At 47.1% G+C, this 12,428-nt stretch overlaps 1 protein-coding gene across 3 annotated transcripts in view; it reads right to left on the reverse strand.

The window, feature by feature from the left end:
• Positions 1-12,428, reverse strand: part of LOC142587915 (sperm-specific sodium:proton exchanger-like) — a 289,836-nt gene that overhangs the window by 24,319 nt on the left and 253,089 nt on the right. For all 3 annotated transcript variants that reach the window (XM_075699286.1, XM_075699285.1, XM_075699287.1), the window contains exons 5-11: positions 11,514-11,630; positions 9,970-10,240; positions 8,221-8,364; positions 6,071-6,242; positions 4,469-4,550; positions 4,149-4,339; positions 2,074-2,244 (exon numbers count right to left, since the gene is read on the reverse strand). In XM_075699286.1, the coding sequence (XP_075555401.1) occupies positions 2,074-2,244; positions 4,149-4,339; positions 4,469-4,550; positions 6,071-6,242; positions 8,221-8,364; positions 9,970-10,240; positions 11,514-11,630 (1,148 nt within the window). The remainder of the gene's footprint in view (positions 1-2,073; positions 2,245-4,148; positions 4,340-4,468; positions 4,551-6,070; positions 6,243-8,220; positions 8,365-9,969; positions 10,241-11,513; positions 11,631-12,428) is intronic.

Below are 12,428 nucleotides of genomic sequence, written 5' to 3' on the forward strand. Positions count from 1 at the left end.
AATGACATTGCGGAGTACGTAGCATTAAGAGGAAGCTTTAGCTCGGGTGTTCCTATCTAAATGCACGTGAAAGGAGAATTCGTTTTTCTCGGCAAACACTGCACCAAATTTGACGAGGTTTGTTGCATTTAAAAGACAAACTTAAAATCTAGTGACTGTTGGTTTCGAATTTTTAAGTTAGATCGTCAATTTTTTATTAAAAATTGGCAAAAATCGAAAATTTTCAAAGAACGAAACTATCAAGTTTACAACTCTGTGACTTAACCACTAAAAATGATAATAAAATTCTGTGAATTGCATCTAATAGCACATCTAAAGCGGACAAAATTGATATGTTACACATGAATATAAAAAAATTTATTCATAGAGAAATACAACTTTTGCAAAACCGTTGTAACCAACGTAACAAATTCACGTAAGATGTAAAATGACATATGGTATTTGTCCGCTTTGAATGATCTAATGGATGCCGTTTACAGGACCGCGATATCGGTTCTTGATGCAGAACTATGAATTTATAAACTTCGTGCTTCTATTTTTTTCAAACGGTCAAATATTTGAAAATCGTTTAAGAAAATTCAAGCCATAAATCGAAATTCCGCTTCCAACAGTCACTAGAATTTAACTTTCTCTTTCAAATGCGACCGATTTCATCAAAATCGGTCCAGGGGTTATCTCATAAAAACGTTCTTGCGTTTTACATGTATTTGAATAGGCCGCGTCGGAGTTGGGCCCGAGCTAAAGCTTCCTCTTAAGAGGAAGCTTTAGCTCGAGTGTTCCTATCTAAATGCACGTGAAAGGAGAACTCGTTTGTCTCGGCAAAACCACTGCACCAAATATGACGACGTGTGTTGCGTTTAAAAGAAAAAAACTTGGAATCTAGTGACTGTTGGTTTCGAATTTTTTAATTAGGTCGTCAATTTCTTTTATTAATAATTGGCAAAAGTCAAACATTTTCTGAGAACGAAACTATCAAGTTTACTACTCCGTAACTCAGCAATGCGATATGACATCATAATTCTGTGAATAGCATTTAATAGTACATCCAAAACGGACAAAATCGATATGTCACATATGATTCTCAAAAAAATTTAGTAATACGAAAATACAGCTTTTTCAGAACCCTTGTACGCAACGTAACCAATTCACGTAAGTTATAAATTTCATACCGAATTTGTCCGCTTTGAATGATCTAATGGATGCCGTTTACAGAAACGCGATATCTATTCTTGATGCAGAGCTATCAATGTGTAAACTTCGTGCTTCTATTCTTTTCGAACTTTCAAAATTTTGAAAATTCTTTCAACAGAATTCAGGACCTAAATAGAAATTCCGCTTCCAACAGTCACTAGAATTAAACTTTTTCTCTCAAATGGAACAAATTTCATTAAAGTAGGCCCAGGGGTTATCTCAGAAAAGCGCTTTTGCGTTTTACATGTATTTGAATAGGGCGCGTCGGAGTTGGACCCGCGTTAAAGCTTTCTCTTGTACTAGTTAAAATTGTACTAGTAAATTTCTCTTCTGCAATATCAAAACGGTCACTCCTACTGCGATAGTATAGGCTTGGTAAATCGGGAAAGGCGCAAAGAATTAAAAAAAATAGAAAAAATAAAATAAAAGGCGGGTGGCGACGCCGCTCTGAAGTTTCCGCGCCCGATCGCGGTGACGTCAGTGATATCGACAGCTCCTAGCTCTGGTGTAAGTCAACTGGCTGTCCATAAAAAAACGAATACGTTGCTTTTTTAAAAAAAAGAGAACCGCGGACTCTCAGCCTAGAGAGTTTGCGAGTGCTTTCGAGTACGATGACAAGACAAGATAGTTTGCCCGTAATCCTTGTGTTTCCTGTCCCCTTACGTTGCGTCAGCCAGAATAATGCACAGCAGATCGAAGTTAGGGGACTTTTGGCAGTCATTTCCCTCACATAAGCAATCACCATTTCTTCCGCCAATTGAGTGAGCATAACTTTGAAAGAATACTTTTTTTCCCAGTCTAAGCTGGTTTAGCATGGTTAACTTCGGCATCCCTTCAGGAAACCGCGTGAATGCATGCACCAAGAAGTTTCCGCCGTAGTACCTTCTGCGCCGAGATCATGCGGATGCGCGCCTCGTTGAGCATCTCGTCCTTCTCCTGCTGCGACGGCTGGCACAGGTGGTGCTCCGAGCAGTCCGGGCAGAGCGACACGTGACTCAGCTTTCGGAACATGTAAGCCGGCAGAGCGCTGTTGCACGCAGTGTTGTGGTCGTCCTGTCGGAACCGGGAAGGGAAGGAAGAGCGAATATAAGATTGCACAGAAATCATCGACGACGACTGTCGGATGTATAGGCGAATTATCCGTATGCGCTTCTCTATCGAAAGGTATTCGCTAATTCAAGGAGCGGTGCGCTTGAAGGCGCATGCACTTGTCGCAATGCATACGCATATATAGTTTTGCAGCGTTTGTCGTTTCATTGCACGTAGTCCTGCAGAGAAGAGAGCCGCTGACCGGCAAATACGTAGCGGTGGTGCAGGTAGCTATACGTATAATAAGCCGGTTCGTCATGTTCGTCATGTATATGTAGACCACAGAGTGGCTTTGATTAAAAATGTGATCAGAATGTTTGTTCCTGCACAGCTTTTATAGAAGCATTTGTGGTTTTTGACTCATGTTGTTATTTATAATCATCTACTCATTTTGTGCCACGCAAAGTAATCATGAGGCATGTTGATACTTGTACGCGCCAGATGTCTTCTCAAACCTGTATATGTGCATATACGTACAACTATTATAAATGCGTACAATGTGAGTATCAGTGTATGTACATACATTTATCGCTCCCCTGTATCTCTATTTCTTTCTTTTTTTTCTCTTCTCTTTATTTCTCGATATTGTAACAGTTTGTACGCTGCCTGTCACGCTCTGCCAGTCAAGCCCAATGTGGCTTTGGCAGGCCCGATGAATGTATTTGGTTTTATAGAAATAATAAAAGAGTTTATTATTTATTATTATTATACAGTGTGCTGGCTCCAGCTGCGCGAACCACTGCGTGGAAAGGCAACTGCCATCCTCCTCTCCCGCCGCCGGAACTCTCTCATGCCGCCGGCACGGAGTGAGAGGGCAGCGGGAGAACAAGAAGGCTGTCTTTCCTGCGCACTCCAGCGCAGCATCGAAAATGTCCAGACACACCAAATCACTCCCGGCCGCGACAGCGCGGGCGTCTCGAAAGAACTACAGTAGCTGGCGTTCGGCGACGAACGCGATCCGTCACTCGGTTAGGCGAGAGCGATCCCCCTCTCCCCGTGCGTCGGCGCCTCTCTGTCGGCTCCTTTGTACCGTCGAGGAGACGCGTTGCATAGTGTCCCACGTCCGATGCAATACGCCGCTCGTATAACTGCACGTTTCGACTGACGGAACGTGATGAAACACGCTAGGGACCTGACCAAAGGGGGTCGTCGGTACGCGACACGCCGCCGCAAGTCAGATCGCAATCGAATCGCGCTACATTTCTTTTTCTTCTTCTGGCTCCGAGCCGCGCCAGTTTTTAAAGCGAAAGCTTTACTGACCACGAACTTGCGATTTCGCCGTGGCGGTGCTCCGAGGAGGCACATGACGTCACAACGCGCGCCTCGCCGCGGATATTTCTCTCTCTCTCTGTCTCTCTTTCGCTCCCTAGTCACTACTGCGCATGCGCCACTAGTAGCACCGAGCCACAGGTGTTCCGCCGCCGCCGTTTGGTATGACGTCACACCGCGTTCCTCGTCGTTGCGCTCACCCCAGCTCGCTTCGCCAGCTGCGTCTCATGCCTGATAACATGTCGGAGGATTGAAAAGGAGAGTTCGCGTGCGCCGCAACTACACTTGAGGCGGCAGTATAGACGGCGACAATTCTGATAAGCAGGAGGAGGCCTGGCATCGACATCGGAACGAGATGAAGAGGAATCGCCCAGGAAGCAGACGAACAGCGCGCCGAACGACTGGCTAAACGCCGCAACATAGCTAGACAACCAGACTAACCTGGACTTGCAATCAAGATTAACCAAGGCTAACCATGTTATGCTTTAGCTTTCGCTACGTATATCCTGGCACAGCCGAGCTAACCAACTGCCAATTTTTTTTCTCCGAAGTTCGTAACGTGGACGCCGCGGTCTTTCGCGGCGTCCGTCCATCCTCACCGCGTCCTGGCCGCTGTCCTTGGGGTTGTAGGGGTTCCCGATGGCAGTGTACTGCTCGACGTACTTCCAGTCGGCGTCCGTCAGGAACACGTCCTCGCGGTGCACCTGCAGGGAGCGCTTCTGCACCTCGCGCAGGTGCCGCACCGCGTTCACCATGTTGGACTGCTTCCACGCCGACAGGGCGTTCATTCCTGCGTTCGTGAGTGTGTGCGCGCGCGGGCCGTTTTGTCATCGACGGCCATTATACGACCGAGAGCGCACAGAACAAACGTGCGATCGCTCCGAATCGTCCGCCACCCCCCCCCCCCCCCGGACCTTACCCAGAATCCTCAGGAGGAAATTGGTCGTGGTGGCGTTGATGAGGAGCGTCAGGATAACGATGCCCGAAACTTGGATTAGGATCTGCAAGAGATAAAGGGAGAGAGTGAAAGATAAAGAGGAAAGGCAGCTGGGGAGGTGAATAAGACGCACGGTGGATTTGCTACCCTACGCAGGAGGTTAAATGGACCCTGAAGAGGGATATTAAATTGGTTCGGACAGTTCAGTTGAAGACGATAGGGAATGTCTGACCGAGAGCAGTTATATGACTATCGTCAAACAATCACGTGTTTCAAACAGGAATGAAAATGCTCACGTGTTTCAAACAGGAATGAAAATGCTAACTTGTGTGTACTGCACACACTGTCGACTGTAGGATGGTGCACACCTTACAAAAAAAAATATTTAGATCATTTTTAGGACGTCTGCAATGATTTGTTATAAAGTTGAGAGAACATACCCATGATAAGCGTTGTGGGATTACCGCCTTGCGCTTTTAATTTTGTCGACTAATGTCAATTTAGTCTACAGTCAACGTGCATGTAAAAGTTGGCTTCTGTTCATAGCAGAGCAGAAGTCGAGGGTGTCCCAACTAAGGTTAGCCATGCTGTTCAAAGAAGCAAATGATGAAAAAAAGCACTGCACAAAATATATTTTTAAGAACTACGGTGCTCGGTTGTCAGAACGCTGACGACCGGGCATCGTAGGTCTTTTAATTGTATATCTTGCACCTTGTTTTTTAAAATCTTTTTTTGTTTTGTTTCGCTGAACAGCTTGAATAACGTTTGCTGGGACAGACGGTACACTTTACATAAACTGAAGCACAAAGCCTATTATAGTCTATAGTCTAGTCCGAAAGCATGCAGGACATGGAAGACAAGTCTGAAAAGGCAATAATGCAATACAATCCACGTAAATTAGTGAGTGAGTCAGTGAAAACTTTATTGCAAATTTCCGGCGATTCGGGCGGGGTGGGGCCATAAGCACCCCAGCCTAGGTGACGGCCTCGAGTCCTTGGACTCGGGCGGCTTCCTCGGCCTGCCGGACGGCCCACAGTTAATCGGCGAGGTCGTGGCTGAGCAGGGCCGCCTCCCAACGCGCCCCTCGGTTCGAGACTGCCATTTCTATCCCGTTCGTCGGGGACTCCTGCTGCTCGCTGCCGGTGCATGCCCACAGCATGTGCTGCAGCGTCGCTCTGGTTCCGCACGCGTTACAGTCGTCGGACGGATAAATGTCGGGGTAGCAGAGGTACGACAAATTATTTAAACTAACAGGCGCGAATGTAGAACGTGTACACAAGCGACGAAGCACTCCTGTTTCCCAAGTTTCGCGCTGTTAGTTTAATTGTGCGCAACCATCTAGCCCAAGCCAGCACCCCTGCTCAGGTCTAGCACAATTTCACAGACGTACGTCTGCATGGATTTCTTGAAACACATGGGTAACAGCTCAAACAGACGACAACAAGAAGGGAGACACGTACACACAAGCGCTGTGGTCGTCTGTTAGTGGTAGTCTGTTTGCGCTGTTTCCCATATGTTTAAAGATGAACCAACTCGCCCCAAAAGAAGTATTCATCATGGATTTCTGCAAGGACAGTGCCATACCTTGTTGCCGATCTTTTCCCTGTTGATGTAGCGGCTCTCGGCGACGGACAGCGCCAAGGCGAGGCCGACGGCTCCCCTGAGCCCGCCCCAGGTCATGATGATGGCGTCCTGCCACTTGAGGCCATAGCCGAGCCGAGTCAGGATCGGGCTCAGCATGCCGATCATCAGCAATCTGCAGGGGGTGTTGGCGTACCAGGAGTTGGTGTGTGGCACGCAGATCGATCCAGGCTACGCTACACTCTATGTACCGCTTAGTCAATGTGTCATGCTGGGAAGTTTTAAGTAGCGTTGCGAGGCTGAGGACAGACAGACGGACAGACGACGAACTTTATTTGATCCTGAGGAGCTGCTGTCAGGACCCCCTAATGGGAGGCCATTGTAGCCGCTGGCCACGCCCACGTAGAGGACAGAAATCCGTGAGGCTCCGCCCTTTCCTGGGCCCTCTGGATAGCCTGGGCTTGCTTCAGAAGTACGTATACATATCGCGCAACGGACATAGCTAAGTTCCAGATGTTTATTTCGAAGGACGCGCACCTGTGATCGAAGATATGTGGCGCCATGGGTTATTCGAAAAAAAAAAGCGGATTTCCTCGATGCATTGGCATGTAACCTGAGATGGAAGACTGTGAGTAGTTCAGACTTAACATCGCAGCGCACTCGTCAGTTTCAGGAATTGTCAGTCTGAGTCGCCAAGATTTCTTTTTTTTTTTTGTAGAATGCCTGGCTCTCGTATTATTAGTCACGGGCATAGACGTTTTTATGAGGAAGACCCTGCCCATAGAAAGAAAGCGTGACGTCATGTCAAAGGTGGCGTACGTATTTGGCAACACAGTGAGATTGCATTGGTGATAGATTGGGGGCGGGGGTTTCGAGCTGTCGAGGTCGCTAGACGGGCACGCACTCAGACTGGCCTACTCAGACTGGCACGCACTCAGATTCGCACGCAGACTGGCCTACGTTTTGACAAGTGGGCCTATCATTCCCAAAGACAGTCTCGTCGTCCTTGGGCGTGTCCATTATATAACACTAACACGCCGAGGATGGCGAAACCACATTTGACCAAGTAGAGCTCCTTCCACCCATTTAAACGTCGGCCAGGATGTGTAAGCCACTGCGCCTGGCTGAAGCAGTTTCTTCTGCACAGCCGGCAGCCTTGCACTTTGTCCAGCGCAATAGCGTCTCACAGCAATATTTACCATTCTTCGAGTGTTTTGTTTCTCCAACCCTATACGCTCTGGGCACAGAAAGCACACCCAGCGCATGCGCCGAAGACCGGAATCAGCTACAGTAATGGCGATGACTATTACTGTGGAACCACGTTACACCACGATGTGTGTGATACTGTTGAGAGTGTAATAACAAAGGGCATGCTGGCAACTCCCTTTGAGGAAGCAGTTAATTTTTGGAGTAACAGATTGCAGGAGTAACTTAGCTGTTATATTGGGGCAGGGTAAAGAGTTTAACTCCATTTACGAAAGTTCTACAGTGATTTCGGAAAATGTAAGACGCAGTTCAGTTTCTGAGTCTCAATACTAAGACCTTGGCGACATCCGTCGCTGGCACACGCAAAGAAGCAATAATAATAATAATAATAATAATAATAATAATAAAGCTATTCGCACACTAGGGCAGTTGTGAAAGTGCACCGGCCAGTTGTTAACCGTTTATATAATCCTTCTGTGCATCCTCCCGCGTTCAAGCAGTTATCACTCTCTCCCTGCTTCTATTCCCCCCTTACCTTCAGGTTAGGGTAGCAAACCGAACGCTCGTCCGGTTGACCTCCCCGCCTTTCCTATCCTTGCTCTCTACCTTTTCCTTTCACGCCTTTCTTTTCTTCCCCGCTCTTCCTTCCGTCTTTACTTCCCTTTTCCCTTAGTGCAGGGTAGCAAACCGGAGGCTTTAACTCAGGTTAATCTCCTTGCCGTTCTCTCATTTGCATATCTCTTTTTCTAGTGGGACACGCGCAATTTGGGCGCAGACAGACTAAAGGTATTCAATTGGCCGACCTGCTATTGCGATAGCGTAATTTACCGATGCAGCCTAACTTAATTTTTTTTTATATTCCCGTTTAATGTGCCTCTATTTTGATTTGCTTCAACGAAATAGTCCCAGGCCCTCGCTAAATAGAAGAGGTGTGCTCTCACTCTCACCTGAACACGGTGATGGCGATGTAGGTGATCAGGATGAGGAAGAGGTCGTTCTTCTCGATGAAGGACAGCGATCGCTCGGTGATCACGATGCCGACGATGATGAAGATGAGCGTGTTCGCCAGGTAGGAGAGCATTTCCCAGAAGCTGTGGACGATAAAAAAAAAATAAAGCAGGCCACGAGTTTTTGTCACTTCGAATGACCATTACGCGAACTTACAGCACTCGTACGTAATGCGAGGGTACTAAGTTCTAAGCCGCGGAGGTGACTTTCATGGGGCAATATAGAGAGCTTGAAAAGCGCGAGAGTATAAGAAGAAAACTTAGGTAAAATCAAGAAGCAAAAGAAAACTAAAGGCTGTTGGCGGGATTGAAAGGACTCGCGGTACAAAGCAAGTATCTGCCTTGCTCACGTTGCCGCGCTGATGTACAGTGCAGTAAACTGTTAAAGGGAACGCGTGTGTGTGGATTGTAAAGCACGAGCGAAGTTTTCCCTCCGGCAAGTCTGCAATCGCCCGGCTTCGCAGCAGACGACTTGCTGTTGGCGACGCCGGCACCTTTCCACACAGCCTTGCAGCGCATAGCTCAACGTAGTTTCAGTGTGCACTTGCACCCCGAGTGCCAGCAAAGGGAGAGTCGCACATTACAATGTGTTCTTTAAATATGTGACCGCACTGTACGTGTTCTCACCAATCGCCGCTTCGCGCGCCTCGGTGAAGCCTCCGAGTTTGCTGCGAAGAAGTATTGTGGCGCCATCTAGCGTGTGCTCGACGAATGGGGGCTCCAGTATTCGATATCGGAGTGCACATCTCTATGCTTTCTTTCGGATTTCTTTTTGTTTTTCTTTTGCATGATTAGACATATGACACAAAAGAATATTCATACAAGATGACGCGAACCAGTGCTAACGCTAAGTATAACTTGCTATGACGAGTGAAATTCTGCGCGGTTGCACGTTCCGGAGCCACATATGACACGCACGAGGCTTCAGACAAGAAGCTTCAGGAAGCGTTGCGCACACTAAGAATAACTTGCTTCGCAAGTAAAGAAGACATACCACATCCATGTGCCGAAGCTATTACAACTGACTTCCCGCGATTGCTATTTCACGCGAGCTACTTATTCCTTGTGGCATAGCTACGGCGCTTACATGTGTTGGTCCGTTTATCACGACAACAAACCAGAGTAGCCTCTTGGCTAGTACGCTTTTCTACGCGTTGCATGATTTTGCGAGCGAGGCCTCCAGTGCCATTTATAATGTTACCGATACAAAGCTAGCGAATGCTTGCATGTAAAATTTGGTACTGAATAATTCCTACCCACAGAGCTAAAAACGGAATCTCTAATACCATCGCCATGGTCATGATGTAACCACTCTTGAACCGTATTCACAAAGCTTCTCGTTCCTAAGTGCTCTTTGATTTTATATAGGCGGTCGCCTTCGATAATAATATGTCTAGGATTAGGATTGGCTGAAAATTGTTCTTACGTACATTGCTAGCGTAAGCACCTTTTGTTGAGTACGGGCCTCGGCTTCTTACAGTTTTCTACAGCATGAGTAAAATCCTCATGTAAATATCCGCACAGACCAGCAGGTTCTGATAACAAAGTGCAGTTTTCTTGGCGCAAAGTGTATCGTCCTCGACGTAAATGCCCGGCAATATTTGGCAAACCTCCAAAGATTCTAACGTAAAAAAGTTCAGAACTTTTTTTTTCTCCGAAACCGGATAGAGTGTGCAGAACCGAACTCACCTGTGGACGAACTCCTCGACCTCGGGGCTGATGCTGACCTTGTTCGCGCTGATGACGACCCCCAGGGCGACGACGGCCAGCACGCCGGACACCTGCAGCACGGTCTCGGCCAGGTAGTAGGTGATGTAGGCCGCGCTGAGCGTGACGGTGATCTCGATCACCGAGTCGTTGAACACCTTGGACAGGTACCAGACGGACATCTTGCCCACCACGATGCCCAGCAGGGGCCCACCGAACGAGATGCGGCAGAACATCCACGCAATGTCGGCCGCTGTGGCGAGCAGCCGCGCGACGAGAGAGAGAAACATTGCACAGTGTCTTCACGTCGCGGCCGTGTTGTCCTTTCCGCTGTCAGGTCTATGTGCAAATAGGGATGCTACATATGTATGTATATATGTATATATATACATGTGCGAACTAACTGTGGTAAACAGACTGCGGAGTTTTCCTCGATATCGCTTTGGAATAATCTACCAGCTTATAGTCAAAAATGCGAAAATTTTATACCAATTTAAAAGAGAACTAAAAGCATGAATGATAAATACTTAGTGATATTGTGCCTTTTTTTCCTAATTTTATTCTGTTGTTTTACATTGTCGTGATGTTAACAAGTGTTCTTATTACTCATATGCTACAAGCATGTTTTGGTATTACTCTCAGCTCTCACCTGCACTACTGTTGCTTTAAACACTGTATACCATCATAAGTGTCTCTAACAAGAGGTCCCGATACACTTTTTAACTACGGGACCTTCTTATGTAATACTACGCACATGTAATTTTCTGTATTTTACCAATAAATAAATTAATATTATTAAATTGTTATTATTATTATATGTAGGTATACGAAAGAACATGCGCGGTCTCTCATTTCTCTCACTGTTCTTTTTTTCCCCTTTTGTGATGGGATACTCTTCGTAGAACGTGCTTCTTGTGCTAATGCCCGTTTAGTGAAGCTATGCGTGTGCTTGTGCCTGTGTGTGCAGGTGCATGTTCATATTTTCGTCTTAATTACTCTTCTTTCTTTATTAGTGTCTCATATATATGTATTTCGAATTTTGGAACAGTCGACTCTAAGAAAGGCATTCCGTTTTTTATACAACAACAACAACAACAACAACAACAACAACAACAACAACAACAACAACAACAACAACAACAACAACAACAACCGGTTCGCAGTCGAGAAGGCGTGAGCTCGGTCCCCATCGGGGACAAGGATTTCTTTTTTCTCTGACGACTCGCTTTTTACTGACAGACAGAAGGAATGGATTGTGCGATAAGTGCATTATAAGAATTTCCTGTGAAAGACAAAAAAAAAAAACTAGGAAAGCAAGCAATTAGACAGAAAGACGCTGGATCTTTCCCAGCGTGTTTCTGTCTACTTGCTTGTTTTCCTAGATTTTTTTTTCCGCTGGAAATTATTGTAATGCACTCGACGCAGAAACCAACTTGCCCAGCTTTCAGCTCTAAATGCAGCATTGTGCGGAGACACGCCTGTGATCTGCGGAATCACTACGGCTGTCGATACGGCGAGTGGCCTACCTGTCATGCTTCTTCCGGGAACGGCCAGCTCCACGAGGACCTCGTAGATGACGATGGCCGAGCCGTCGTTGAGCAGAGCTTCACCGTCGATGATCGTGGTCAGGATCTTTGACGTGCCTGCGCATCGCGCGCGCGTTGGAAATTGTGACAAAACACGGCGAAGCTCGCAAGAATGCGTTTCGCGTGAGCTTGAGCTCACGGCAAGTTGTGGTAGAAGAAGAGAAAGAAAACTGAAAAAAATAAGGGAATACGTCTTCAAAGTTTCCGTGAATGCGCATGGTCCACAGGTGCACCGCTGACGACTTACGCGGTGCAGTAGGCCGTGCGAAGGGTCGGCACTGGCATCAGTTGTGATTTTAACGCGACAGCATTAAGGAGCTCGTGTCGCAGAAAAGCCGGTGTCGTCGGCGTCGGCGGCGTTGGCCGTGAACGATAAATACCGGGAGGCACTTTATAAATAAAAAACAACTTGCAAGATGGGCTCGGTGGGAATCGAACCAGGGTCTCCGGAGTGTGAACCGGATACGTTACCACTTAGCCACGAGTTCGATGCTTTAAGCGGTACAAAGGCGCCTGTAGTGAATGCGGTGTTGCCTTAAAAACATGCCGTAGAAAGTTATACTGCGGTGTATATCGGTAATTATGAGCATGTAACTTACAGAAGTCGACAGTTACACGAGTAGCGAAGTACGTTTCCGCTACATTTCTTCTGCTGCGCTCTGCGCACACGCAGAGCCATCTTGCGGCAAACACAGAAGACCCCTCCTCGCAATGTGCGGCACTGCCCCGACGCGTGGCGCGCCACTCGCCCGCTTCTCCCCTTCGGGCCGTGCGGGGACCGGTACGGGGATGCCCCATTACCCTTGCGTTTAATAAGTTTTCTCGCTCTCTCCCCTTCCAACTTCCATAATAATA

Source organism: Dermacentor variabilis, chromosome 7, assembly GCF_050947875.1.
Source record: "Dermacentor variabilis isolate Ectoservices chromosome 7, ASM5094787v1, whole genome shotgun sequence".
NCBI classification, from domain to species: Eukaryota; Metazoa; Arthropoda; class Arachnida; order Ixodida; family Ixodidae; genus Dermacentor; species Dermacentor variabilis.